The 26,591-nt window shown below is 42.5% G+C and overlaps 1 protein-coding gene across 1 annotated transcript in view; it reads left to right on the plus strand.

Moving 5' to 3' along the window:
• Positions 1 to 26,591, plus strand: part of zcchc7 (zinc finger, CCHC domain containing 7) — a 61,859-nt gene that overhangs the window by 5,976 nt on the left and 29,292 nt on the right. Inside the window, exon 3 of the mRNA XM_050045645.1 lies at positions 1,493 to 1,700. Coding sequence (XP_049901602.1) covers positions 1,493 to 1,700 — 208 coding nt within the window. The remainder of the gene's footprint in view (positions 1 to 1,492; positions 1,701 to 26,591) is intronic.

The following is a 26,591-nucleotide window of genomic DNA, read 5'->3' on the forward strand; positions in this document are numbered from 1 at the left end:
AGCCCTGTGAGGCAAATTGTGATTTGTGATATTGGGCTTTATAAATAAAATTGATTGATTGATTGATTGAGAAGTAAATAAACATATTCAGGCTAGAAAGGCCAAGAATTGGTTGCCAATTTCTCAAAATGATTGCAAGTGAGAACATGGCAGCAGTTACCACTGTAGCTTGTAATCTATTTAGCAGACTTGCTAATGACTGCAGCTTACTTTAGAGCAGATGAACACACATTTTAATTCTATACTTACACTTTTGCTCACATGCTTTTGATATCGGAAAGGCTAAAAATAAAACACAAACCTCCAAACTCTTCAGATACTGGATGCTGCTCCTACTTCAGCCTTATGCACACCGCTGTGGAGAAATCCAAGGCTTGACAGTCCTGCTGTTTGTCTTCGACAGCTAATGCTGCTGTCACATCATATGGGATGGGTGGTAGAGATGGAAAGATTCACATGTTTATGATTTCTGAGCACTCACATAATCTGTCAATTTAAGATAGTCATATGATTTCAGAATTTTTCTTGGGAGGGCTGCAAGTACTGTGCACTGGATAAAAAACACTATATCCATAGATTTAATCATGTTGAACCCCAGACGAGTCAATGTGAAGCATCCATCTTGGATTGCCTTTTGTGGCACTGACATATTATACATGTAAAGTCTGATATATCTGTTTTTTCTAAAAAGTCTGTCAGATTGTGTCAGGCCATATGGTTTTGATCTAATGTTTCCCACTAAGGCCATATTGTGTTTAGTAAATTCTGCTGCTGTTTTGTCAAGCTACTTTCCAGTGACCAGTGTCAGCTAGGTGATTGATTGCTGTGGAGTGGTTTGAGCTGCAGCAATCGGTGAAGCATATACCAATGCTAGTAAAAGACTTACTGCTATAGCAGACCATTGCCCTGAAGTAGTACTCTAGCTGATGTTTTTTTATGTTGGAAAACAAGGAATAAGGTGATAATATTTTAAAAAGGCTTAACATGTTTCACAGAAATCAAGTGATGAGGCTTACATTGTTTTTTAAATTTGTCTTTCACATTTAAAGGTCCACTGTGTAGGATTCATGGTCATGTGGCAACACTGGTATATGATATTGATAACTATGTTTTGATACGTTTATAATCATCTAAAAATAAGTTGTTGTTTTTTTTAACCTTAGAATGAGTCATTTATGGCTACATACAGAGCGAGTCAGCTTTACAGAGTCCCCCATGTTGTTGTTGTACAGTAGCCCAAAATGGACAAATGACACACTGGCTCTAGATAAGGCCATTTGAATTTTTACGTTGGCTACCATAGTTCCGCTACCCGCTTGGCACATGGGTGAAGTTTCTGTTTTGCAACCTCACTGCTAGATGCCACTAAATCCAACACACTGCACCTTTAGTTCATAGTAAGCAGTTTGATCAGTTTAGTAAGGGATGCACAGTGGTGCAACTGAAAGCTTTATATTGACATCCACAACATGGTTGTTGTTTGTTTATCTAGGGTACCAAGAAAAAGAGTCCCAGTGCACCGGTGACTGTGGCCTCCAGCAGCTCAGAGTCTGAATCAGAAGAATCAGAGTCTGAGTCTGACTCGTCTGATTCTTCTGACTCGGACTGTCTGGAGAACTGGATGATCCTGGGTCGAGAGAAGCAGGACGGAGACCAGAGCATCTCACTCAACCTGGAGGGAGGGTCTGACAGCAGCGCAGGTGTGTCTTTGTTTCTGTGTGGTCTCATCTATCTTTGTGTGTGTGCTGTTTGTGCGGGGCGTGTTGTGCGTTGTTCAGACTTTTGTCATATGTTTTTGTATGTCTGAATGTGCGGAGAATGGAAGCAGTGAGTCATTTTGTTCGGTCCAGCTCATTCAGAACACTTAGCCCACCTGCAGCACATTGATAAGGAGCGGGCACAGCGATGGGCTACACTGTGAGCACTCTGTGTGTGCGTGCATGTTTGTATGTACATATGCAGCATCTGTGTCTGCATGTTTACGAATTTGTAAGCTCTTAACATTCCTGGCACTGTCTGCCCAGTCGCTCGCTTCTCTGATGCATCTTTAAGTATGTTTGTGTGCATTATGTATTGATATGTGCGCGAGGGCTTGTGCGAGCGTGAATATTTGTGTTTATAAAATATTCCACTTCTAATCAGCATGCATGTGTACATACACGCGCATACCAACAGTCATAACGCTAATGCCAAAAACAAACAAACGGAGAGACAACAACGCAGGAGGAGAGGGAGGGGAGGTCGGGAGAGATGGGAGTAATCAAAAAATGAATAAAAATGTTCCCTGCAAATCTCTTCAGATCTACACATTATCTTAACCTGCAGCCTCAGCAACCTCTCCAGCAACCTCTCCTGCTCTCCCCCCTCCTCCTCCCTCCTACCTAACTCTCTCCCATCTCATTCTTTTATCCTATTTTCTCACTATTGTGGTCTCTCTCTCCCACTCTGCCTCTCTCTGTGTCTCTCTCACCGTTTCTTCCTCATTTGAATTTCCCTGGGCTGATGTTTCTGCAAGAGTGCTCACTGCCTCCTCTACACACAACTAGGCTAAAGGAGGGGGTCTGGAGCTGGTGGGAAGGCTTGAGGTTTTGGCCTGGTTTTGGGAGGAAAGGAGGATTTTAGGTCTCTGTCTCTCTTTCTCTCCCTTTCTCTCTCTCCCTCGTCTGGCTTCTCTCTGTGATCTTTGGAGCTTGACCTCATGTCTGCACATGGGGGGTCATGGGTGTGGTGTGGAAGGGGTCTTAAAGTGGGAGGAATGGGGGAGGGTTTAGCCAAGAAAAAAAAGGAATTGAAAGCAAAGAAATTTGAGGGACGAGCCTCAATAGTCTTGAGCTGTAAGATAATTCGATTCTACACAGTAATTCTGAGCAGGCGTTGATTATGTAGTGTGTGTTCACACTGGAAAGGACAAAATATGTTTTTCTTGTCATGAAGAATCCTATAAAAAGACAATGAATTGATCTTAACAATTATTAGTATTATAGATATATCATAGAGCTCCACTGTTGTCCAAACACACACGTTCATTCGTTACAATGAACATAAGTACTGTAGTTTATTTTCAGTTGGTCTTGCTGCTGTAAACACTCACTAGTGCAACAAATAGGTGCTAAAAATCATCCCCAACAAATGCACTGTGTACTTCTGTTTGAATTGAAAATTGGCCAGCCATTTTTAAAGATTTAGGTCTTCAATAGGAGCAGAGCTTGTGGCTGAGAGACAAACTAACACATTGTTTGTTTTAGTCTTTTTATACAATCTGTTGGTAATAAGAAAAGTAAAGAATTCACCAGCTAGGGTTTCAGTAGCCCCCTCTACACTACCTCTTTAACGCAAGAATTTAATGCCTCGCTGTTCTGTATAAAAGGTACAATCGCAGAATGGGGGGGACAGAGTTGTCTCGCCTTTAAGCCGGCACCAGAGGTAGTAACAGTGCCAAAACTGTCTGTCAGCTGATGTTGGGACAACCGACAGGACGGAATTATGGGCGGTACGGTCGTGACATTTTGACTACGTGTTATGCTTGCGAACCATCACAGAGAGCTTTAATAAAATAGCTGTTAACAGTTAGCATCTAACTCAAAAACAGTGGCAAAAAATATGTACATATTGAAACCAGCGATAAGATTTGGGAGCTTCTTACCCTCCAAGCAAAGGGCCAGATCAGCCGCCATTTTACGGGGACGGTAAATGATTGTTATTGCCATATTGTGCCATTGTTATTGTTTAGACGGCACCGTTGACGTGTTTGTAATATGTCTAGAGGCCAACACTGTTCTATTACATTTAACTCCTGTCACGACTTTTTTAATTTGGTGATTAAGGATAGACCGATACATCGGCCGGCCGATATATCGGGCCGATATTTGAGGTTTTTTTTTACTTGTATCGGCATCGGCCGATACACGCGTGGGTTCGCGGATTTATTTTTCCCTGGCATGATTTACAGACAGGCATCCACGGGCAGCTCTGTGTTGCCGGAAGACCCTGCAGCGCACATGCAGCGAATCCTACTGTGTACAGTAGTTGTTGTTTTATTTATGCTTCAGCTTAAATATTTGCTTATTTTATAAAGACATTACTGGAAGATTTAAGAGCACTGAACTCTTTTTTTTATTTGAATGTATAATAATAATAATAATAGTAATAATAATAATATTCTACCTGTTCTACCTCAACTTTCCATCTTGTTTTAGTATTTTTTACTGTTCAATAAATGTTTCCTATTTTAAACTTGAGACTTGTAATATTTGTTATCATTGTGTCATTTTTTTTATGTAAATTGAGGGAGCAAAAGCAGTATCGGCCCCAGATATCGGCTCAAGAAAATCGGCAGTCCATAATCGGTCATCGGCTAAGGGTGATGGAAAAAAATCGGCATCGGCCCTAAAAAATCCATATCGGTCTATCCCTATTGGTGATGCTGGTATGCTGTCTAAAATCACACATAATATCGAGGTGCTATTTCAGATAATTAAGTTGGTACATGAAGATCTGGGTGGCTACCACCTCTGCTAAACAATTTGCTCTGGTGAAACCCCACCAACTGTGGTCCTCTAGTATATTCAATACTAGAGATGCACCGATCCAGCTCTCTCAGTTTCGATACCAATCCCGATGCTGTGGCTTTGAGTATCAGCCGATACCCGATACCGATCTGATACCATGGTTAACCTAAAAAGCTATACCTTTACATGTAGAACAGAAAAGACTAGAGGCATCAGGCATTGATGACTACACAGTTCTTTCCTAAGATAAAATGAAACAAGATGAAACAGATTAATGCAATGATGAACTATTTATTTTTAACGAAAATAAAGAATTGTGCAACAGCAGTTGAAATAGTGTGAAATTCCTCCACACAGCAGATTCTCTCCTTCGCTCCATGACGTATGACGTAGCTCGTGTCACAATAGATTTAAAGGGAAAGGATCGCCTCAGATATAGGTTGCATTTTCCGATACCCGATCCATCCATTTTGATGATATCGGGGCCGATATTCGATCCAGATATCGGATCGGTGCATCCCTACTCAATATGCAGATTTTTAAAAAATTACATTAGCTGCTGATTAAGACTATTTTCCCACAATGCATTGCACAAGAGAAGTGAAGGAGCTGGTCAGACCAGACCTGCAGTACATTGAAACGAAGTATGAATGGTGGTGAGATGATCGTGGAAAATTATAAATAAGTGCTATTAAAGGTCGAGTGTGTAGGATTTAGTGGCATCTACTGGTTAGGTTGCAGAACTGAAACTTATCCTGTGCTCCAAGCATGTGGGAGAACTACAGTGGCAGGCGTAAAAACATGAACGGTCCTATCTAGAGCCATTATATGATTTGTTTGTTCTAGGCTACTGTAGAACATATGGAGGAGGACCGTCTCCGTATGTAGATATAAACAGCTCATTATAAGGTTGATAAAACATGATGATTCTTATTTCAGGTGAATATAAACAAACAAATACATTGTAATGAATATTATATACCATTTCTGCCAATAAATGCCACTACATCCCACACATTGGACCTTTAAATCTTTGACAAACATTTGTCTTTCTGTTTATGAAGTGTGAAATTGGCTGAGGGGTTTAGTGCGGACCAATTAGTCGATAAGTATTTTGACTATTTTGATAGTTGAAATATTTAGATTTACTTGTCAAGCAGCAGTACTGAGTATTTTCTGGTTCCTTAGATGTGAGGGTTTGCTGTTTTTTGCTGTTCTATATATTGTAAACTGAATATCGTCAGATTTTGGGTCGTTGATCGAGCTAAACAAAACATTTGAAGGTGTCACCTTAATTTTCAAACATTTTATAGAATGAATAATCAATTAATCGAGAAAGTAATTGTCACATCAATCGATAATGCAAGTAGCGTTTCAAAATAGCTGTTTGATTGGTGTCAGTTTTCTTACATATTGCATCATTTCCCTTCAAGTCAGCATAGTAAGTATATTGATCGAAGTAAATTCATTTAATGTGCACTTACTGCAAACACAGTATAGTATAGATATTAGTGTATAGTTCAAAGTGAATACAAAAGGAATGTTATATGGAAGTAGGATACAGTTTTGATTATTCCTCCTCTTGTCCTCTTTGCTGGTGGAGGTTAAATTATGCTTCAAGCCGAGAGAGTACACTGACTTATTTTCTTCTTCTGGGAATTTGTTCCACATACCCTTTTTATTTTACGTACAAATGGAGAGAGAAGGCCAATTTTAGGTTGAATTTTTATGACTACAATAACCGTTACATCCATAACCAAGGGCTGTTGGGTAAATATAAAGATTGATTTCTGTTTTTATATGCCATGTTATGTGTTGACTCCTGTAGCCTGAGAGCCCGGCTTGCCTTTTTCACATTTGTATGTGTGTGTGTGTATGAGTGTGTGTGTGAGTAACAGGTTTGCACAGCAGTGACTAATAGTATTTGTACGCCTAAACCCCATCTCAGCATCACCATCAAATCACATTCACTACACTTAGTCTCCCCCTTTCACCCTACAGAAATTGAATCCTTTCATCCTCTTTCTCTCTTTCTCATTCTGTCTCCCTCCTACATGGTGTCACTTGTTCACATACTTTTACAATCTAATCTTTTTTCACTCCATCACATATGGTTTTTATCAAATACACGGACACACACACACACACCGATGCACACACAGAGCCCGAGTAGCTATCTGTCACCTGGCCGTACAGGGGCAGCTGTCGGTGGGTGGATCTGTAGGGACACTGGATAAGGAAAAGAGAAAAGATAGTAGAGAAAAGGGGGATGAGCGAGGGCCGTCTGCCTGTCCGGCAGCCATGCAGCAGCAACCAGATGGAACAAGAGAGAAAAAGCAGGGCTTCCCAAAATCCAGCTCAGTGCCTCTCCCACCCGGAGAGGTGTGCGTGTACATGCCCGTGAATGAATCCGGGGGTGTAGGCGGGGTGTGCTGAAGCTAAACTTGAATCGTAAGTGGTTAAACTTCACTCAGTGGTCACACTTTTTTTTTCCTCTTCTGTCTCTGTCGCTCCCCCCAGTTCTCTCCTTCGCTTTTTTTGTCCCCTCGGTCTTGGTCAGTGCACACCAAACTTTGTTTGAGGCTTAGAGAGTCAGCTCTAGCTCGCTATCGGGGTGGCCGATCACATCAGAGTGTGTGTCTGTGTATGTGTGTGTGTGCTTCACTGAAAGTCTTAGTGAATTAGAGAGAAAGAAGTGTGTTTGTGTGCCTGTATCCAAAGGTTAACTCTCTCTATCTCTCAGAGGAGGAAGGTAAGCTCTATTCTCTCCTCTCCTCTCCTCTCCTCTCCTCTCCTCTCCTCTCCTCTCCTCTCCTCTCAAATATAGTTTTTTCTCTGCTGTGCTCCTTACAGTTTTGTCATGCTGTACACATTGCCGAAAATGTTTTTATAGTCTCGTATGTATTGGTTGAAATCAGTTTCACTCTGTACTTTCATATGTGTGTGAATGAGTGATGCTGCTTCAGGCCTGAAGCTTTTCTCCTGCAGCTTCTTCACTCTGAGACCTCAGTTGGCCTTTGTATATTTTGAAGTGTGTATCATCTTAACTCAAATGCCAGCGTACTGTACGAACAGAGCGAAATATGGATTTAGTTGGCTTCTCTGTGTGTTTGCGGCCGCGGGCATCGGGATTGTAAAATGAGATTACAATGGCATGCTGGGTACCACACTAGGTGTGTGATGGTGGCTCTGTGTGTGTTTGTGTGTGTGTTGTGGGTGTGTGGGTGGGCGGGCAGGCGCTGCAGAAGGGAGGCATGGATAGGATCAGCTCTTATCTTGGCTGCCCAGTGCCACACGAGGTGTAACGCCACACCCACACTACCACACAGTGTGTTTGAACAGGCACACACACACACATACACACACACACCATGAAATCGCTGTGCCATAGTTTGACTTGTATTATCCAGTTTTTACAGAGGATATGCAAATTAGATGAGACTACTGTGTAGGCCTAATATTAGCGCATGCAAAATAAATCGTAGAAATTCAGTTGAAAGCCCGACGCTTTTAAAAAGCTTTGGATTGAACAATCATTTGATGCCAGCGGCCACTGAAATGTAATGACAACTGTAATCTGGTAAATTAAACAGCAGTTTCTTTGTGATATGAAAAATCCCTTCAGTCAGCTGTCATGTCCGTTCTCGTGTGTTTGGGTGTTGAGTGCGAGGGGGTTTACTTCTTATATTTGTCAAAATAATTTCTACGTCTGGCCTTTACGTTATAATTTACTTGATTTTACTCAGGTATTTTTGGATACATTCATCAGCGAGTGCGATGCAACTGCTTTGTGATATTTGTTTTTTCCAATCTAATGTATATACAGCATTTAGAGCAAAGATGGCTCTCACACTGTTACCTTGAACTCACCTTCACCTACCCAAAGAACTTTCACTAAATGAAGGCACAATCGCGAAGGAAGTTTTAATAAGTTGCCTTTTTTCTGTCTCATTTAACATTTTATTGTTGTCTCTTGTTCATATCGTTGCTGAACAGATCCGCTGTCAGTTCAATTTTGTCAATTGTTTAATCCTTCCTTTACCGTAGACCGTAGAAATTGAGATAAATTTATTGTTTACACGGGTGAAGAACAGCAGAAAGGAGGCAGCAGAAATTAAGATCAAATCAGAAAAATGCGAAACAGCCCTTGACTTTACATCCAAAGAAATCTGTGTGGACGGCGGACAGTGAGGCTCAGCATCAGACAGAGGGAGAGAGAGATGAGAGCGGGTAAGCTAAAGTGGATGAGACAGGCCTTGAAAAGGATCGGCCACGGTGTTGCTGTCGGTCAGGGCCGGTTTGTCTCCAGGCTAAGATCTCAGAGTGGCTCTAACACAGCCGGATCTCTGTCTGCACACACTGACATCCAGCTCTGTCTGTCAGTCTGTGTGTGTGTGTGTGTGTGTGTGTGTGTGTGTGTGTGTGTGTGAGTGAGTGTAGTTTTTCTTACAGTTGAACCTTCTCAGATAACACTTGACCTGATGTGGCTCCATACGAAAACCGCAAATCTGGTTTTGGTGCTGTGTTTTTCAAGATAAATGAAACAGCTGTTTATCTCGCAAGTCACTTCACAGTGGTGACATGTCGGCCACATTTGAATCGGGCTGTTTGAAGCTTTAAGTTGAGGCCATTTGAATAACTGCAATTTCATGAATTTGAATTTGATTCTTAAAATAATTTGTGCACGTTGGATTTAGGTTCATGGTTCTAGCGAAAAGTGAAATTGAACAGTATGATATAGCAAAAGAGTTAATTGTATGTAATTATAGAAATGTGACTTTGAAAATGTTGTATAAATGACTTATTTATTACTACATTTTTCTACCTCTACTTGCGTTCATATGGCAGAATTACTAACAGATTATTATCCCTGCTGTTCGTTATTGCAGACATTCTCGAATTTCAGCTGTGCTTCTGCTGCAGAACGTCTTTCTTTTATGCTGATATGTAGAGTTTATTTATACCACATTTATCTGCATCTGGAAGAGACAAGCCATCCTGTCTGAAAGTAGTCTTTGTCAAAATAATCTATGAAAATTTCTCTATGTTTTTTTCGTGGAAACTTTGACTAAAAAACACCCACGGACATCTGCGGTTGCGGCTGCAGGTGCTCATTTGTATCAATGCGGCTGTTTGTTCTTCAGCGTCAGTAAGGGGCAGTATTTAAATATAATCTAGTAGAAAACATTTCGGCTAAACCTACAGACATCCACACACGTACACTCCCACATACACACACACACTGCAGGCCGGGCGTCCTGTAACCAAGATCTTTCTTTCGATGGTGTTTATATATTAAAGAAAAACATCTTGTAATGGGTTAGTTATTAAAGATATTATTATGGACAATGACGACAATATTTCCCGTCGTGAAAATGAGAGAAAATTTTAGAGTGAAAGTGAAGGTGTGATGCAAGGTTGGATGTTGTGTGTGTTGGAGTGTGAAGGTGTGTGCATCTAAAGACAAAAGTGTGTGTGTGAGAGAGCTGGTGTCAGCCTCACCACGCCTGAGGTGAGCCCAATAACCGTGCCCTGGCCCACTGGAACGAAGTTTCACCGTCTTTAGTTCCGAATAGAGAAAGAATGTGACATAAAATGAAATAGTTTTCAACACTGTACGCTTTTTATGTGGAGCTGCTCAACTGTGGTTTTTGATTTTTGTGATTTTGAGACGTCAAATTCACTGCTGAAGGTGTCAGGATGAATGTGATGTATTTTTTTTTTCTTTCATAGCAAAAACATACAACCTCCCGTTTTCAGTAACTGTAGCCTGGAGGAAGGGGTAATAAACTGGAGACCAGAGGGTCCCTACTGTAGTTTAATGTGTGTGTGTGTGGAGGGGGGGATAGCATAGGGAATCCCTGTCTTCTTCTTTAACCTTTATTTAACCAGGATATCCCATTGAGAGCAAGAATCTCTTTTCTAAGGAGACCTGCAGCAGACATTGTGCCCTGAAGCTACAGGATAAGACATCTAGACGAATCCACACACACACTGAAACACACTCATGTATGATTAAATAAAACTTCTAAGCCTCGACACCTTAATCCTGCATTGTACGTGCTGGCGGGCAGCGCAGTGTGGGACCATAACAGTATTTTAAATGTCATATTGTCAAGTGCCATTCAGGTTTGGCCTGATTTACGCCACCTTTTTTTACTCCCTTGTGCATTTTCACCATCCGTCTTGTCCTTTTAAGAAGACCTGAAGAGGGGGACGGGAGGGAAGGGACAGAGACGAGTGGAGGAAAAAAAATGTCAATTACAATTACCAATAATAATCATTATAATTAAGCAATCACTTAATAGGAAATCAAATTATTGTGGGGGGTGACAGTGGGACAGAGGGAGGTCCCGTGAGACTGTATTAATTTCTGTTCCTTTATTTGGCCGGAGAACTTTCCCCTTATTGTCTTTCTTGGCTTTTTGGGCAGGGAGGGGTCGTCGAGAGGGCTTTATTAACTGGTAGCCTAGGGTGGTGATATTTTTTTGGGGATGGAGGAGGGGAAGGGTTCGGAGGGATATGTATTAATATTAATACGTTTTTGGGATGAGGAACAGGAGGAAGGGGCGAGGGTGGGGAGCAAAGGCAGTCATGGATCCACAAAATCACCCCTTCTCCCCTCGCCTCGTTCCTCTCCCCCCCTCTTTACCTCTCCCCTCTTATTCTGTGGGCATCAGCACGACAGTAGCAGAGCTGTTTTGGAATCAGAAGTTCAGTTTAACAGTCAACAGGATAAGAGGGAGAACCCCAAACACACAAATGCTCACATTTAAGGTTAGTACACTTGCTTCGGTATGCAAAGGGTTGCCTAATAATAGCTGGGCAATGTTTTTCACAAGGTCCCAGAGGATGACTGTGTGTGTGTGTGTGTGTGTGTGTGAGATTCTTGGCAGTGTACCACACAGACACACAAGTGTGCCTGTTTAGCAGTTTCCTCTCCAGAGGCTCCTGGCAGTGTGTATGTGGCCATTCCAAGGCTTCTCCCCATGTCTCTTAATTAAGGCACTCGTCAGACAGAGACCAGCTGGGCCTGGTCTGGCCGAGCTGGCACTCACCATATTTCAGTCAATCTAGCCCGTCCCTTGTCCTCCTCTCTTTCTCTTCCTGTCTCACTTTCCCTTCATCTTCCTCTTCCTCCTTTGCTGATTTCTTTTTCTCTTTTATTTTATTCCAATTTTTCCCACTGCTATGTGTTGTTTCATAGCTATATATTGATGCTAGTGCTCTATGTGTTTACAGCACATGTAAGCTTAACTGCTTGACCTTTCCATCACACCTGCCTTCAATAAAGCACTAATTAGGAGTCCCATTAGGATCCGAGAGCTTGCCAGTTAATAGGCCCTTAAATACCAGGATTTAGGTGTTTGCTGGAACACGCTAAAGACTCAAGGAGTCGTCCTGGGAGGCAAATGCCAACTCTTAACAGATGAAATGCAAGGAATTATTCTATGACGGATGAGAGAAGTGTAAAAGAAGGAGGCCCATATCTGAAAAAGGGATATTATCTTAGATGGAGTGCAAATGTTTTGTGTGAATGTTGGGGCACAAACATATGAAATGGGGGGTTTTCAGGTTCTCCACCAGAAAATTCAAACACTTAAATTTCCTGCATTCTGGTGATTTCTTAATGCACCGTTTTGTTCCTTTAGTGGATCAATTTATGGTGTAAATATCTTTGATTTTGTCAAAATAAAAGTCCTCTGCAACTTCAGTGTTTTTTTGGGTGGTGGTGGAGACAATGCAGATGTTCTAAACACTGACAGGGACATGTCCCCTGTCCCCTCTGAAATGAACACCCATGTCTTGAATCAGTTGCTAAGTGAATCACACATCAGGATTTGGACCATTTCATTATTTTCAACATTATTACTCACATTTTCTAATTTAAGGATATTTTAGTGTGTATTGCTGGCTGTATGCTGTCATGCTGGATGTTGCGTCCTTGGCCACATCTTTTAAAAACTTGGACTAAATATAGATAAAGCTAACTTCCAGCTCTTACACACACCACACACACACACACACACACACACACACACACTAAGATGTAGCCTGTATCTGAAACAAGTGGATATTCCATAAAGAATATGTTGATGTGATCAGTGCGGTCGTCAGCGGAAGTTCATTTATCAGCATGATCTCGTGAATATTTCTGAAGCGAGCACAGGCGAAGGGCGGGGAGGGAAATTTGACATCAGTGCGCATCCACACCCGCCACGCCACCTTTCTTCCCCTAACCCTCCAGCTCCACCCCTCCCTCCATCCATCCCATCTCTTTATTCCTCCACTCCCATTCCCAACCATCCTTCCATACAACAAGACCAAGCCCTGGTTACGTGGCTGTTGCTATGCCGGGCTCGCAGGGTCAGGATTCACGCTATAGGCTTTCCTGTGCTAATCCAGCTTGTATCTGGGATCTGTTTGAGAGGTCACACAGCTGACAGTGAACACCGTGGCATCATTCTGCATATTCTCTCCTTCTGAGTGGACTTAGGGTGCCTAAATGTGATAAATGGTAATTATCAGTAGGGTATATTTCCTTTGTTGGTAAGACAGCCCAGCATTAGTATGACTGGTTGTCCTTCCACATCTGTGTATCTGGTCTATAACATTATGTGTCTGTGAATGAAGTTTAAGTCTTTGCTCGTGCACGTGTTTCTGTGTGCACGCATGCCTGTGCATTAGCACACCTTGGCCGCCCCTTTATCCGAGGGATTATGGTTAAATGGAATCCTGAGATTCTGGCGGCGAGCGACCGATAAAGCCGAAGTCGGCGTTGGGAGAGAAAATTAATTATTGAGGATAAAATCAGAGCTAAGGAGATAGTTACTAGCTCGTTGGGGAGTTTAGTCATTGATATTTCGGCGCAGGCTTCCAGACAACAAGCAGAGTTCATCACAGCCTTAATGTGAGACTTGTTTCGTGTGTCTGTGAGTGTGTGCAGACACCTACAAGCAGGGCTTTGCAAACTTTTAAAGGTTTTGGTCAGGGATACTCTAATGGGAAAGCATTTGGGTTTTATGCTGTCTTCAAGGTCTCCCTAAAGCTCCTGCTCTCCTCTGTAATCTGTTTTTTTTTTTTTTTTCAATCATCTTTCACATTAGTTTGAACAGGAGTTATAAACAGTCTGACCAGAATTTAATATAGATTTGGAATAATTGTAAATATCAGATACCCAATGTAAAAAGCAAATATATATATATATATTTTTATTCCAACTGGTTGAAATAATCATACTGAGAATGCAGGTTTGATGGAAGGTGAGTTTCTGAATTTCTGAATAATGTAAAACATATTTTAAAAGCTAGATTCTAGCTTTGATTGTTGTTCAGTTTTCCCAACTTTCAGCAGATTGAAACATCTGTCTAAACTAAGGATATTTTTAATCTAGTTATATGTTGAAAATTTAAATCTCTATTTCTAATCTTCAGAGATTGGGATTTTATGACGAATTTGTTGTATAATATGATATTTCTAATAAAAAATGATAAACTTACTATACAAGTAAAGTAAATATCCCAAATATGGTGTAAAACTGAAAAGGTTATTTTAGGTAAATGAGTTAAAAATCTTGTTGTCTAATTCGTCGTGCTACACAGATCTACTTTGACCAGAACAAACCTAAATGAATAGCAGTGCCTTATAGATTTATCAACACTCTTCCAGTTTGTAGCCACTGTGTTTTTGTACACCACAAACACTGTGGTTTAAACTAGACTCAACTAGCCAGACTCTTGTGCTGCTACAGCTCTCTGTTTTTGGGCCAAAAAATGTAAACGGTAAAAGTAATGAAGCCTGGAAAAGTGTTACATGGTTTTCCTTTTTTTAAAGAGTCCTCAGCGGTCAGTGTTACAAGTCAGCTGCGAACAAATAACCGTCCGTGACCTTACAGGACTTGCTGTATCTAGACAGATTTATATGCGTGTGCTTGTATAGCTGTGTGCGTGCGCGCAGGTGAGCGCATTTTTCTCCTCTGAGTGCAGACTGATCAATAGTAATTGGGTTGAGTGTCTCAGGCCTGGTTCTCTCCTTTGTACTGTGGGCCTTTTGTAGGCTGACACAGGGCCAGAAGAGAAAGGGGACAGGCGAGAGAAAGAAAGGGAAGAAAGAAGGGGGGAGACAGAGAGAAAATGGAGGATGTTTGGAAGTCGACGAGCATGACCAACTCCCTCAACCAAATCTCCGGATATTTATTCAGCATTACTCACTAATCTAAAAAAATCTTCCTCCCTTTCTGTCTCTCCTCTTTTCTTTTCATTCACACTCCACACTGGAGGGATGAAAGTGTGTGTGTGTTAGTGTGTATGTGCTAGTGTGTGCAGGTTTATAGTGAGGGGATACTGTAGGATGAGGTGTGATAAAACAGATAAGTTGTTAAGATGTATTAACAGGCGTCTCACCTCTTCCTCTCTTTCTCCCTCTTGCTTACAAACACAAGCGCACTCCCGGAGAGTATCTCTCCATCCTCCTCCCTTGCTATTCTGTCTCTTTTATGAGTTCCATAAAAGCGACGTGTGTTGAGTGAGGGCGGTGAGCTCCAGCGGTATTAGCAGGGAGGCATTAGGCATAAACTCTAAGGTATATTAAAGCAACGGCCCTGTTGTTCATATAAACACGCCAATTCAATTTAGCCTGCCCCACGGGGAATGGGATTTCAGCAGCTACCGAGAGCAGGAGGAGGAGGAGGAGGGGGAGGGGGGAGGGTGAGTGAGGGATGAGGTAAGACAAGAAGAGGAGGTGGGATGAAGGGATCTTGGGCAGAAGCAGGAAGAAGGAATAAAGAGGAGGGGGTGCGGAAAAAGAAAAAGAGGAAGAGAGGTCGGGCAAAGATTTGGAGATTGGCATATGGGAGTGGCATGGTGGCTACTTGCAGGAATTCATTATTGCTGTTGCATTAACTACCATGACGTAAGAACCTGTGTGTTTGTCTGTGCATGTGTGCAGTGATAAGCGCCATAGACACACATGCACACACACACACAGTACTCACACCCTGGCAGGCAGAGGGACTGCCAGTGTGTCTGTGCACCGTTGCACGCTTGGACAGAGCGTTATGTGGGAAACCCTACAGTTATATTATTCAATCCAAATTCAAATGGGCTTGTCAGGAAAGCTCCCGCTTTTTATTACCTGTCAGAAAAACCAAGGGATGGACGGAGCAGAGGGGAGCAAATTAAACGACAGTAAATAAGACCCCCTATCTCTCTCTGCTCTCCCCCTGCCATTCTGCCACTCCTCCCTGCGCTGTATTTTGGACACACACACACACACACACACACACACACACACACACACACACGCACACATTTCCAGATTTTGACAGCATGTTGTTGTTTGGCTCTATCTGTAGTTTACCTTAACCAGGTTTTATCTGTCAATCAGATGCAGGAAGACCTAATTATTTAGTTCATCACTGAATACAATCTCCAGCCAATATGGGATCAACTGAGCCCAGAGCCGAATTTGATATTAAGGGAAAAGTCTGTCAGACATTTATTTAAATGGATTTGATGAACCTTTGACATCTGTAAACGAGGAGTCATGGGAAGTTGAAGGAAATAAATCAAAGAAAAAGAGACGAGAGAGAGGACCTAGAGGGGAGATAGAGGGATTTCTTAAGGATGAGCTCTGCATGTGGAGGAGTGGGGGTAAAGCGCGGCGTTTCCTCCCATTACACACATGCACACACACCCTGAACACCCAGAGCAGCCTCCTCCCATCTTGCCCCTTTCAGCCAGGCATAACCTCTGCCATCTGTCCACCCCCTCCTCTCGTCCTCCTCCTTCCTTTTCGCCCTCCTCCTCCACCTCCTCTGCTCTTCCTCCTCTTCCACCAGACCCCCCTCTCTGTTCATTTAGGGCCTTATTTCCCCACCTTCACTCTGCGATGGCATTCAGAGAGTCAGAGGGATATTCCTGTATCTGCTAAAATAATAGGAGAGAGAAGTTAAGTGGCCACAAGTTTTTCAGCTGTCTGAAGCAAACAGAGACAGTGTAAGGTGACGGTGGCTGGTTTGTAATCACTCACATTATATCATTATTCATTGTTAGTCATGTAGAGAACTTGAAATGAAGGTTGACTGACTCAATATAACCATGACTATATAGTTTCATCTCCATCACATGACTTCAGGGGTCTTACTCACTGCATCCTCTTGTATCGGTATCTAGTATAGTTTTTGGGTTTAGACATCAAACTTGCTTTTTAACATTTTCAACCACACCACCTATTGCCTGGGATCGTAAATGCGGCATCCTGCTACTGTCTTATTAATTTATGAGTTTTTGTGTGGTATTGATCATACTGACAGGTCTTCAGTCCTGCTCTTTCTTTACACTCTTAATGATAATGATAATAGTGTTTAACTGATTAATCTGAAATGACCTATTAATCTTCTGAGTCATTTATAAGGTAAAAGTTGTCATAACAATACTTTGGGGGTTTTTGACTGATGGTTTGATGGAGTAAGCCATGTAGAGACATTACTTACATCTCAGGTCATTTAGGATAGAAATTAATAATTTTGTATGCATTTTAGAGTTGACAGTAGAGAGATGACAGGAAATGAGGAGAGATTGGGGACCACATGCAACAAAAGTTTCGGGCTGGACTTGAACTAGGGGCATTCACGGTGGGAGCCTTCTCCAAGGTCACCACGGCAGCCCATTATTTTTGACAACTTATGTCATAAAGAATCGATCATTTGAAGGCATAATCATAGATGAATTAATAGCAAAAATCATTTTCCATAGTTGCTGCCCTAAATAACATTGTTTTGTTCCCATCCTGTCCCAAATCTACCAGCAGCTTCCGACTCCGCCAGGTGAAGAGGACAGCTGGATGCATTTATAAACTGTATTTGAATGAAGCGATAAAAGAGCCATATTAGGAGGTCCTCTTCTAATCCTCTATTGTTCTTTGTCTGTCCCCTGTCCCACAGAGGGGCTGCTCTAATTAAAGACTAATAATTGTATTGTTTTAGAAAGCCTGTAGAGACAGAGATTCTGCTCTTCAATCATTCACTCTCTCCAATGTACCTTGCCCATCGAGGGCTATCTCGCTGGATGAAGTCTATAAACGACTGTGACTGGCTGTTTTGAGGTTGTGTGCGCGCGTGTGTGTGCATATGAATGTGTGTGCGTTTTTAACGGCATACAGTAGGATGAGGAAGGAAAAAGCCAAATCTAAATTAAAACTTTAAAGCACCATTATTTAATTACCCCAAAGGCTGTGGATTTGAAGGATTGAAGGGTGTGTGTGTGTGTGTGTGTGTGTGTGTGNTAAAGCACCATTATTTAATTACCCCAAAGGCTGTGGATTTGAAGGATTGAAGGGTGTGTGTGTGTGTGTGTGTGTGTGTTGTGTGTGTGTGTGTGTGTGTGTGTGTGTGTGTGCGCGCGCAGGGGCATTCATGTGTGTTTGTCTGTGCGTGTGACCACAGTGTAACCCCTTATTGGTTGTCCCCTCCCATAGCCCCCCTTTCACCTCTACCCTCCCCACACACACACACACACACACACACACACATACACGTGCATGCACGCATGCTGAAGCGCCGGCAGATAAAAAGGCATTATGGTAAATTCCACTTAATGACAAATTTTTAATTTGGGGAACAGGGCCTGGTGAATGGAGCTTAATTACCGGGGCCAAAGATCCCTCGGAAAAATAACCCCCTCGACGTGCCCAACCTGCCCGATAATGGAGCGCTCCGCAAAATGCCTCAGATTAACCAACGCCGTTTATCTCCCCCCCTCCCTCCCTCCCCCCCTTCCTCTCGCTGTATAATAACAAAAATAACAATCATGAAAATTCTATCTGCCTCCCAGCCCCCATCACCCCACTTCCCTCTCCCGCTCTCCCGCCTTTCCGCCCTCCCGCCCACTGCCTGGCTCACTCCCGCAGGAGGAAATTCATCAAAATGAAATTGAGGTTGCAACTCACTGGTTTTATTAAAATATATTTGCCCCTTACAGACGCTGTGTGCTGGTGTGTTAGTGTGTTTCGCCGCAGAAGACAAAAGGGGCACCCTGAATAATTTGGTCAGTTTTATCAGCATTCTTTTATGTGCTTGCGTACACGAGTATGACTTTAGTCTAAAAATACAAACACTTGTTGACTAGTGTGCTGCCCTGCCATCGTACTGCGGAGACTGACCTTCCCTACCAATGGACATATTGAATGTAACATATGTTGGCCCTGATACAACAGCATCACCTTTTTCTTTCTCACCTGGGCGACAGTATTGTGTAAAAACTCACAGGGTTCAAGTTTAAATCAGGGTTACAACCAACAATTAATGCGTCCTTGTTTGACCTATAAAATGTTCGAAAATTGTGAACAGTGGTTATCATAATGTCTTAACGTTCAAGGTCATGTCATCAAATTGCTGGTTTTGTTCGACCAACATTCTGCCTCCAGAGATATTTACTTTACAGTCACACAAGACAAAAAAAACCCAGCAAATCCTCAAAATATTAGAAGCCTGAACAAGGCAGTGTTTCAGTTTTATACTGTGTAAATCATCGTGTATTACATACGTCCAAAAAATATATTTTGAAAATGTTTTACAGTATATTGATTTTGTGGATCCAGATAGAATCCATTCCAAGAGGTTTCTCATTAAAGAAATTCTATCATTTCAATAAATATATTAAATTACACACACGTAGGTTTCACTTATAGTATCTCTATAAAGACAGCTGTTCAAACTAATTGGTCTTGGCAGTTTCATCTCCTGATTAAAAGCCTCTCTTGTTGCTTCCAAACGATAATGCTGTGTTATGTAAATTACCAGAAAGCCATGATTTCACAGCCCCAAATATTTTACTATAACCTTCAGGTTAATTCCAGGTTGAGAGCCATTGAAGCTGTGACTCAACCTAAAGTCTGAGTCATGGATATACTCAGATACTGAGTCATGACTTGATCAACATGACAGTGAAACAGTCATTTTTATCATTATGGAAGAATCCTAAGATCTTGCACAACAAGTTATTTAGAGAAACACTTAATGTGGAGAGCATACATGTTGAAAAAACTGTTATTAAAAGTGAGATTTTGTACCGTTTTTAATCGTCCTTTGATGTGTTGAAGGCACAAACTGTCAAAGCATGTTTGGGGTAATTAAATAAGTCAGATTTTGATTCAGCATCTTTTTGAAATGTAGATGCATGATTGGTGAGACCAGCATGAGTTGGTCATGAGTCAGGACTGTGTGTTTTAATAAGAACCACTCTGATTATCAACAGATAGGTGGAGATAAATTTTGCGTTTGAATTAAAAATCTCCACTAAATAGAAAGCTAACGGATATTAAAAAGACACAATGACTACCTGTGAATCCCACGGACATGCACTGGCTCGGTTTTGGATAACTTGAACATGGTTCCGCCGTACTAACACACACACACACACACACACACACACACACACACACACACACACAAACAGACACACTCACTTTTTTTGGCCTTCTCCGGTCCCTGTTGTTGTGTACCCTGATTGGACCATGTGGTTGCCATGCGGTTGCCAGGCCGCGCCCCTGCTGTGTGGTAATTGGTGTCTGTGGTATTGCCGCGTGGCGACGGTGCTTTGACTGACAGGTTTGGCCACCTGCCCTGCCCTGGCTGCCAACATGGTGTGGAAGGGGGCGAGGAGGAAGGGAGGAGGTGGCACAGGGCTGGCAGGGGGTGAACACTCGGCTTGTCATGCGAGGGATGGATAATCAGAGACGGGCTGCGATGAAATATGTGATGGCCGAACACAAGGCAGATTCAACAGGGACCAGGGTGATGGCATCTGCCTGCATTCTGCTCTTTCACCAAGGTGCAGTGTGTTCTAAATCACTCATGACAAAACATCTTTTTCAGATCTCCTTTTAAAGACATCATTTGACATATATGCCTGTCTGTTATATCAAGGTTATATTCAGAAAGACTTCGCAACCAGTATCCAAGGTTGACATCCTGCATCATGCAACAGCTCAGCCAGAGAGATTCACTCCACCCAACCAGATGTAGCCTGGCTCGTGCTGGGTATACCTTTGATTATATCCAAACGTAATGGCTGAGTTTTAAATACGAAAAGCTTATAAACCAAAAACTTAAACTCTGTGCATTCTTTGGTGACATGTGTTGCAAGAACATACTTGATGCACAGTGGGAACAGGGAAAGAGATAAGTTAGACAATCTGCATAAACCAAAAGAATAAGCACATTCAAAAGAAAGTAAAGGAGGACAACATACTCACACTTGTTTAGTTGGCTGACATCACAATAGAAATATGCTTACATGTTTAGTTTCAGAGCCTTCCTCAGAGTGTTTGAAGTACACAGCTTCAGTTCAAAGCACAATGGCAGAGTCAATACACAGCTTGGAGTTTGACTATTTATGGACCAGTCACATTTTCCTTTCCCAAAATTGGTTAGCCAATGTGTTGCATTAGCCTGGCAGGCTTACATCAATATTGGATGGAATAAAGCAAAAATATAGGCTGAGTACCACTTGGGTTCAGCCGGTCAGGTCTTACATGTGCTGGTACAGGCCAGGTTTCCAGTTGTAGACCTGTGTCGAACTCAAGTAATGACATTGGCTCATGGGTTTCAGTGCCACTGACAGCTTAATATATTTCTCAATAACTTTAAAAAAATTCTTGACTAAATATTTAACAATGAATGGCAAAGTTTGGAAACAAAAAGTCCTTAGATCTCATATACTTATCTGCTACATGATGACTTAGTTGATTTGGTTTGATCAGATTTTATGGACAGTTGGCTGGCAACATAAGCAAACAACCCACCGCCATCAGATTCTGATTTATATATTGCTCAATGTTGCCTACTTTAAACCAATGAGGTATGCACAGACAAAAACGACAGACAGAGAGAACATGCTCCAGGATTTTAGGGGCAGATCACTGTTTTCTGGAAGCAGAGCAATCAGCAGATGCTGATCACAGGTTCTATTTGAAGCCTTCCATTTATCATGTAACATTATTTATATGACTATTCTTAACAACAGTCTATATGGAAAAAACATTTCACATATTGTTGCTTTAATGTTGTTCACACAAAAGTTTAAGGATAATGTCCTGCTTTTGGAAAGACATGTAGCTCTGTGGGTTAATTTCATACGCTGAGTCGGCATTGTTCCATCGAGCAGTTTTAAAACGATGTACAGGTGAAAAAGAGCTGGTACACGGAAGAAGATGCCACTTTGGTCACTTGGGCACAGCACTGGACAAAACAAAGCTAAATGTAAATACTGTCAGAAAACAGTGTAGTGTATCGCAGCCTCTACAGAAGCATTCAGTGCCGTGTGTGTGTGTGTGTGTGTGTGTGTGTGTGTGTGTATGTGTATGTGGTGAGTAATGAGAGAGAGACGGTGTGTATACACTCGGGCAGGCAGGTGAACTGGAAGTCAGGTTAGCAGTAAACCATGAATGTAAAAGTAAATGCTCAGAGTGAGCAACAGTTTGTCAGAACCGCCAAATGGTGAAGCCGTTTTAGTGGTGTAGTGCATGTTTTGCATCATCTGATCGGCACTTCCAATTGGCTTTTATAGAGACCACTAATCAAAATATTAGGAACGAATATATCAACCAATAACGACCGGTGGCCAGTAAGTCAGAGCACCCTTCGACATCTCTCGGTTGAAATTAAACAAAACTTTATTTACTTTTGCAAAAAAAAAAATGTGTTCATGAAGGATTGCAGTGCTCATAGTGAGAAGCTAAGTAATCGTAAGTGCTATATCTTAGGCAACTGGACTTTGCGGCTTGTGTTTCTTGAAGACGAACTGAAGAAGCTTCTTGGATGACAGGCGAAACGTCTACAAGAAACACAAGCAAGTCCAGTTGCCTACGATATAGCACTTAAGATTACCATAACCTGGATGAGTGAGAATCTTCAAGCTCAGTAATATTTTTTAGAGACCTTAAACTCTTCATGTCAGTATTTTCAAGTTGTTGTTTTTTTTTATGTGAAGCCCTTCAAAGTGATTTTCCTTCATCCCACACAGTTGAACTACAGTGTATCCCTCTTGTAAATACAATCTTCGCCATAGTTTGAGAATGACAGAAGACAAACTGTTTTTACTTTGTACCTTCTCTCACCCTGTCTGTCCAGGTACACCCAGACACACCAAAGCAACATCAATGAACTAGTGGTGACCAAGGCCAACTATTGCATCACCTAATGTTGCCTGTGTCATGGCCAAAAAGTTGCACTTGAACACGCTACTATTAAGACCACAGCCTACAGCCAACTAGAGAGAGAGGAAATAACTCTTTATATCAGCAGGCGGCTTTAGTCTGTATCATCACTGAAAAAAGGGAAACTGAAAGACCAACAGAACGGATTCAAGATGCTAGTTAGCCAGTTAGCACATTAACAAAACAAGTTATATTAACCGTGTTAACAGTAACAGACAATTACGGAGGGTTTCTTCTAAAGAGCTCAGTGGCTAAAACAATAATCTTACTCAGTATAACAAGTTTGTTTTGATCTCACGCCCTGTTGACTTGAGCTGTTTCTTTGCTTTCCTCACTTCTTTTTCTCTTTTCGTGCACTGAGCTGAACTGCCAGTCTGAGTGATTTCTCTCACAGACAGGCTCCGCCGTCCATTCAACATTCGTGAATTGGCCAAAAAGCTGCCAACAAGGGCCGACTAGTGCCGACAGTGTGGGACACACTGCAAAATCTAGGGCGCAGACACTCATCGACAGCCCAACATTGAGCGATGGCCGACAGTCAGTCTGGTGTGTCAGGGTCCTTAACAGAGAGATCAGTTTAGCACAGAAAAAGCATGAAATGAAGCCAAATGAAATCTGCAGCTTTAATCTATAATAGGCCTGTACAGCTATTGATCTAGTCCCAGCATGGCAAATATCTATCTACACAGACAGTGTCTATCTCCCTCTTGTTCTGCATATCATTTCATCTTCACGACCTAGTTTGCCCCACTCCTCCGCTGTCCTCCACCAGTATTCCCACAGACACTCCTCTACCTGTATGCTCTCTGCTGTCCGGTGGGCTTGATATTCAGCCAGCTCCTCTTTTGTTGTGTAGTAATGCGCTCCATGCCCCATACCCATGCACCCCCCCCGCTCTCTGTTCTTGTTCATCTCACTTGTTCTCCTGCTCTCTTTGCTATTGTGTTTTACACCCTCGGCCAGACTTTTCTGTCACACAAAAGAGCGTCGAAAAGCTACGGGTTTGTGTGAGTGTGTCCGTGTGTGTGCCCGACTTAGCCAACCTTTTGGTGTGTTTAACCTCGCAGAGGGCAAGGCTGTAGGGCAAGGGTGATGTCACAAAGGAAGCACTTTTTTTACGTGCACAGACACACCGACACACACACACATAGTCTGCACGCTCCCGCCCACCCTCACCATTGTCATGTATAGTGTTGCTAATCCGGCCCTGTCGCTTCAGTATCAAACATAACCTCCATTTGGGGGGCAAGGCCTCTCTTTCACTCCTGTTTTGTGTGTGTGTGTGTGTGTGTGTGTGTGTTTTGTGTGTGTGTGTGTGTGTGTGTGTGTGTGTGTTTTGTGTGTGTGTGTGTGTGTGTGTGTGTGTGTGTGTGTGTGTGTGTTTGCGCGTGCATGCAGACTGGTCGGTGTGTTAATGGGCCCGGTCAACAGCATCGTACAATGGGCGGGCTGACTTGGGTTGCCTGTTTAAGTGTCAGGACAGGGAAAGAGGGATATAGGGGCAAGGCAGGCCAGTCCAAGGCTTTGATGTTGCTGGGACAGAGGGGAGAACAGCTTGTATATGATACACACACACACACACACACACACACACACACATACACGTACACAGTGTAGGAAACAGGTTGGTTGTAGCAGGTGAGAGTGGTTTGCAGTAGAGACCGACATATTGAAGGCTGGGTGCGTGTCTTGATGTTCCTAGTCTCTTCCCTGGGTTGCCGGACCTAAACCACTCTGCTTGGCCCTTGTCCTGGGAGAAGAATGTCTCTTGTGGTCCCCTTATATTCCCTTCCTGCGTGTGTGTGTGTGTGTGTCTGTGTCTGTGTGTCTGTGTGTGTGTGTCACCCCAGGAGAGCCGGGTGTTCATGGTTCATTAGCCACACGTACACTTCTGTTCTGTTCTCACTGGTAGAAGGGACAGATTCAAATCATTCACACACACATACAAGCTCCCCCTCACACCACACACACACACACACACACACACACACACACACACACACACACACACCGAGACACACAATTTCACTGTTTTGTTCTGTTCTGCCGGCTCTGATGAACTGGCACGCAGCCTCCTCCCCTCTCCTCCTCATCTTCTAGTAATCAGGGTACCTATGAGACAGACAGGTAGCATCTGTCGCCTTCTCTCCCCTGATCCTTCCCTCCCTCTGTTTCCCGTCTCCCCCTCTTCCATGCCATTGTGTCGAATTTCCCTCGACGGCGGAGTGATGTGATAATGTACGAGTTGTCCCGGAGAATAAAAATCAGTGGAACCCGTACAACTGACTGTAAATGGGATGCTAAGGAACGTTTTCTCAAATTTTTCTCTCTGGTGATTGTTTCAGGTCTCTTGTTTTTCTTGAGACCCCTACTGAGGCATCACATGTATTTCTCTTTCTAGGATCATTGGACTTTTAAGATGGCTGTAAGAAATGCTTTGCCATTAGATTGGTTGAAATTGAACAGTTGCAGCCGACATGGCGGAGGCCCGTCTCTTGAGTCCGTTCAGCTGCTCGGTGAAGCCGCTGCCATCTGCTTATTTAGCTCCAGACTCCTTCAGATCAGTTGGGCCACGACGAAGCGAGCAGCTCTTATGGTTTGGTTTTGAGCAGGGCCTCAAGGTTGATTAGCATATTTTCACCCAGTGTACAGACAACANCCCCACCCATGTGTTTGATTCCTCGGCCGTGACAAAGAGCTTCAACCTTTATCCGTGTGTGTGTTGGTGAGATGGGGGGCCCTTAGATTAAGGGAAAGCTTCCTGCTCTTTATTTGGGGAGTCCCCCCGGGAGACGCTTTGGGAATGACTTTCGTTGAGTCACTAACACCTACTCTCGCACACACACAAACTCAGACGCACTTCTGCGCACACATACACACCTTTCACCCCTGCCTTTTTTTTTTTCAAGCTGCCCATTGACTGGGTGCTGGTTGTTGTGTAACACCAACTACGCGTGCATGGAGCTTTTCACTAACACACACACGTCACACAGAGGCCCCCCAGTCTGTTCACAGAAGGTGAGCACCGCAGAGGTTTACTGTTCACTTCTCTGGACTGAAGTTAAAAAAACCCCAAAAAAACCCACCTTTCCCAGAATGACTCTTTCTATTGTGTGAATGTTAGAAACAGCACACATGCATATACACAGCTAATAGATGTATAACTATGGTACACTGCTCTTTGGCTGACAGTAAATTTAAAAGTCATTTCAGTCATTCTTTAAGCAAAACTACCAAACTTTTGTCTTTTGAGTTTCTGCAGTATGAGGATATGCTTCTTTTCTGTTTTACATCATTGTAGGCATTTTTAGACATTGCGTTTGGCTCTGTAAAACTAAGCTAAAGGAAATCAGCTAAATGCTTTTTTTTATGACGCTTCCTTCTTGCCCCTCTTTAAAAATGTGCATTACACTAGGTGTGTTTTCTGTGAATATTTCTTTAAACACTGCTTTCTAAAACTGCTTATATGTTGTATTTGTTTGGTGTCAGATTAGTCACTACACATTGCTTTACTGACGTTGTCTCTTTGTCATTACCAAGTCCTTTTTAGAGCCATAGAGATTAAAATGAATCTCAATGGTGTAACCGACCTTTAAGTAAAGTATGAGTCCAGTTAAGTCACTTAAGCATCTTTCCCACTGCACTGTCACTTGTTTGTGACGTCGAATGTGACACAAGTAAAAAATACAGAAAGGGGTACTTGTCTACTGCAGAGCTGTTTAGGCAGCTCTGGTCCACTGGCAATGGGAAAGGAATCTATTGCCTGTTTTAGCAGGTGTTTAAAAAACATGCATGCACATGCTAATATTGGTGGATAAGATTACCGATTCATTTTTAATGGACGAACTTCATAGTTAGTGTCACATG

The sequence above is a fragment of the Epinephelus moara genome, chromosome 5 (assembly GCF_006386435.1).
Source record: "Epinephelus moara isolate mb chromosome 5, YSFRI_EMoa_1.0, whole genome shotgun sequence".
Lineage (NCBI taxonomy): Eukaryota > Metazoa > Chordata > Actinopteri > Perciformes > Serranidae > Epinephelus > Epinephelus moara.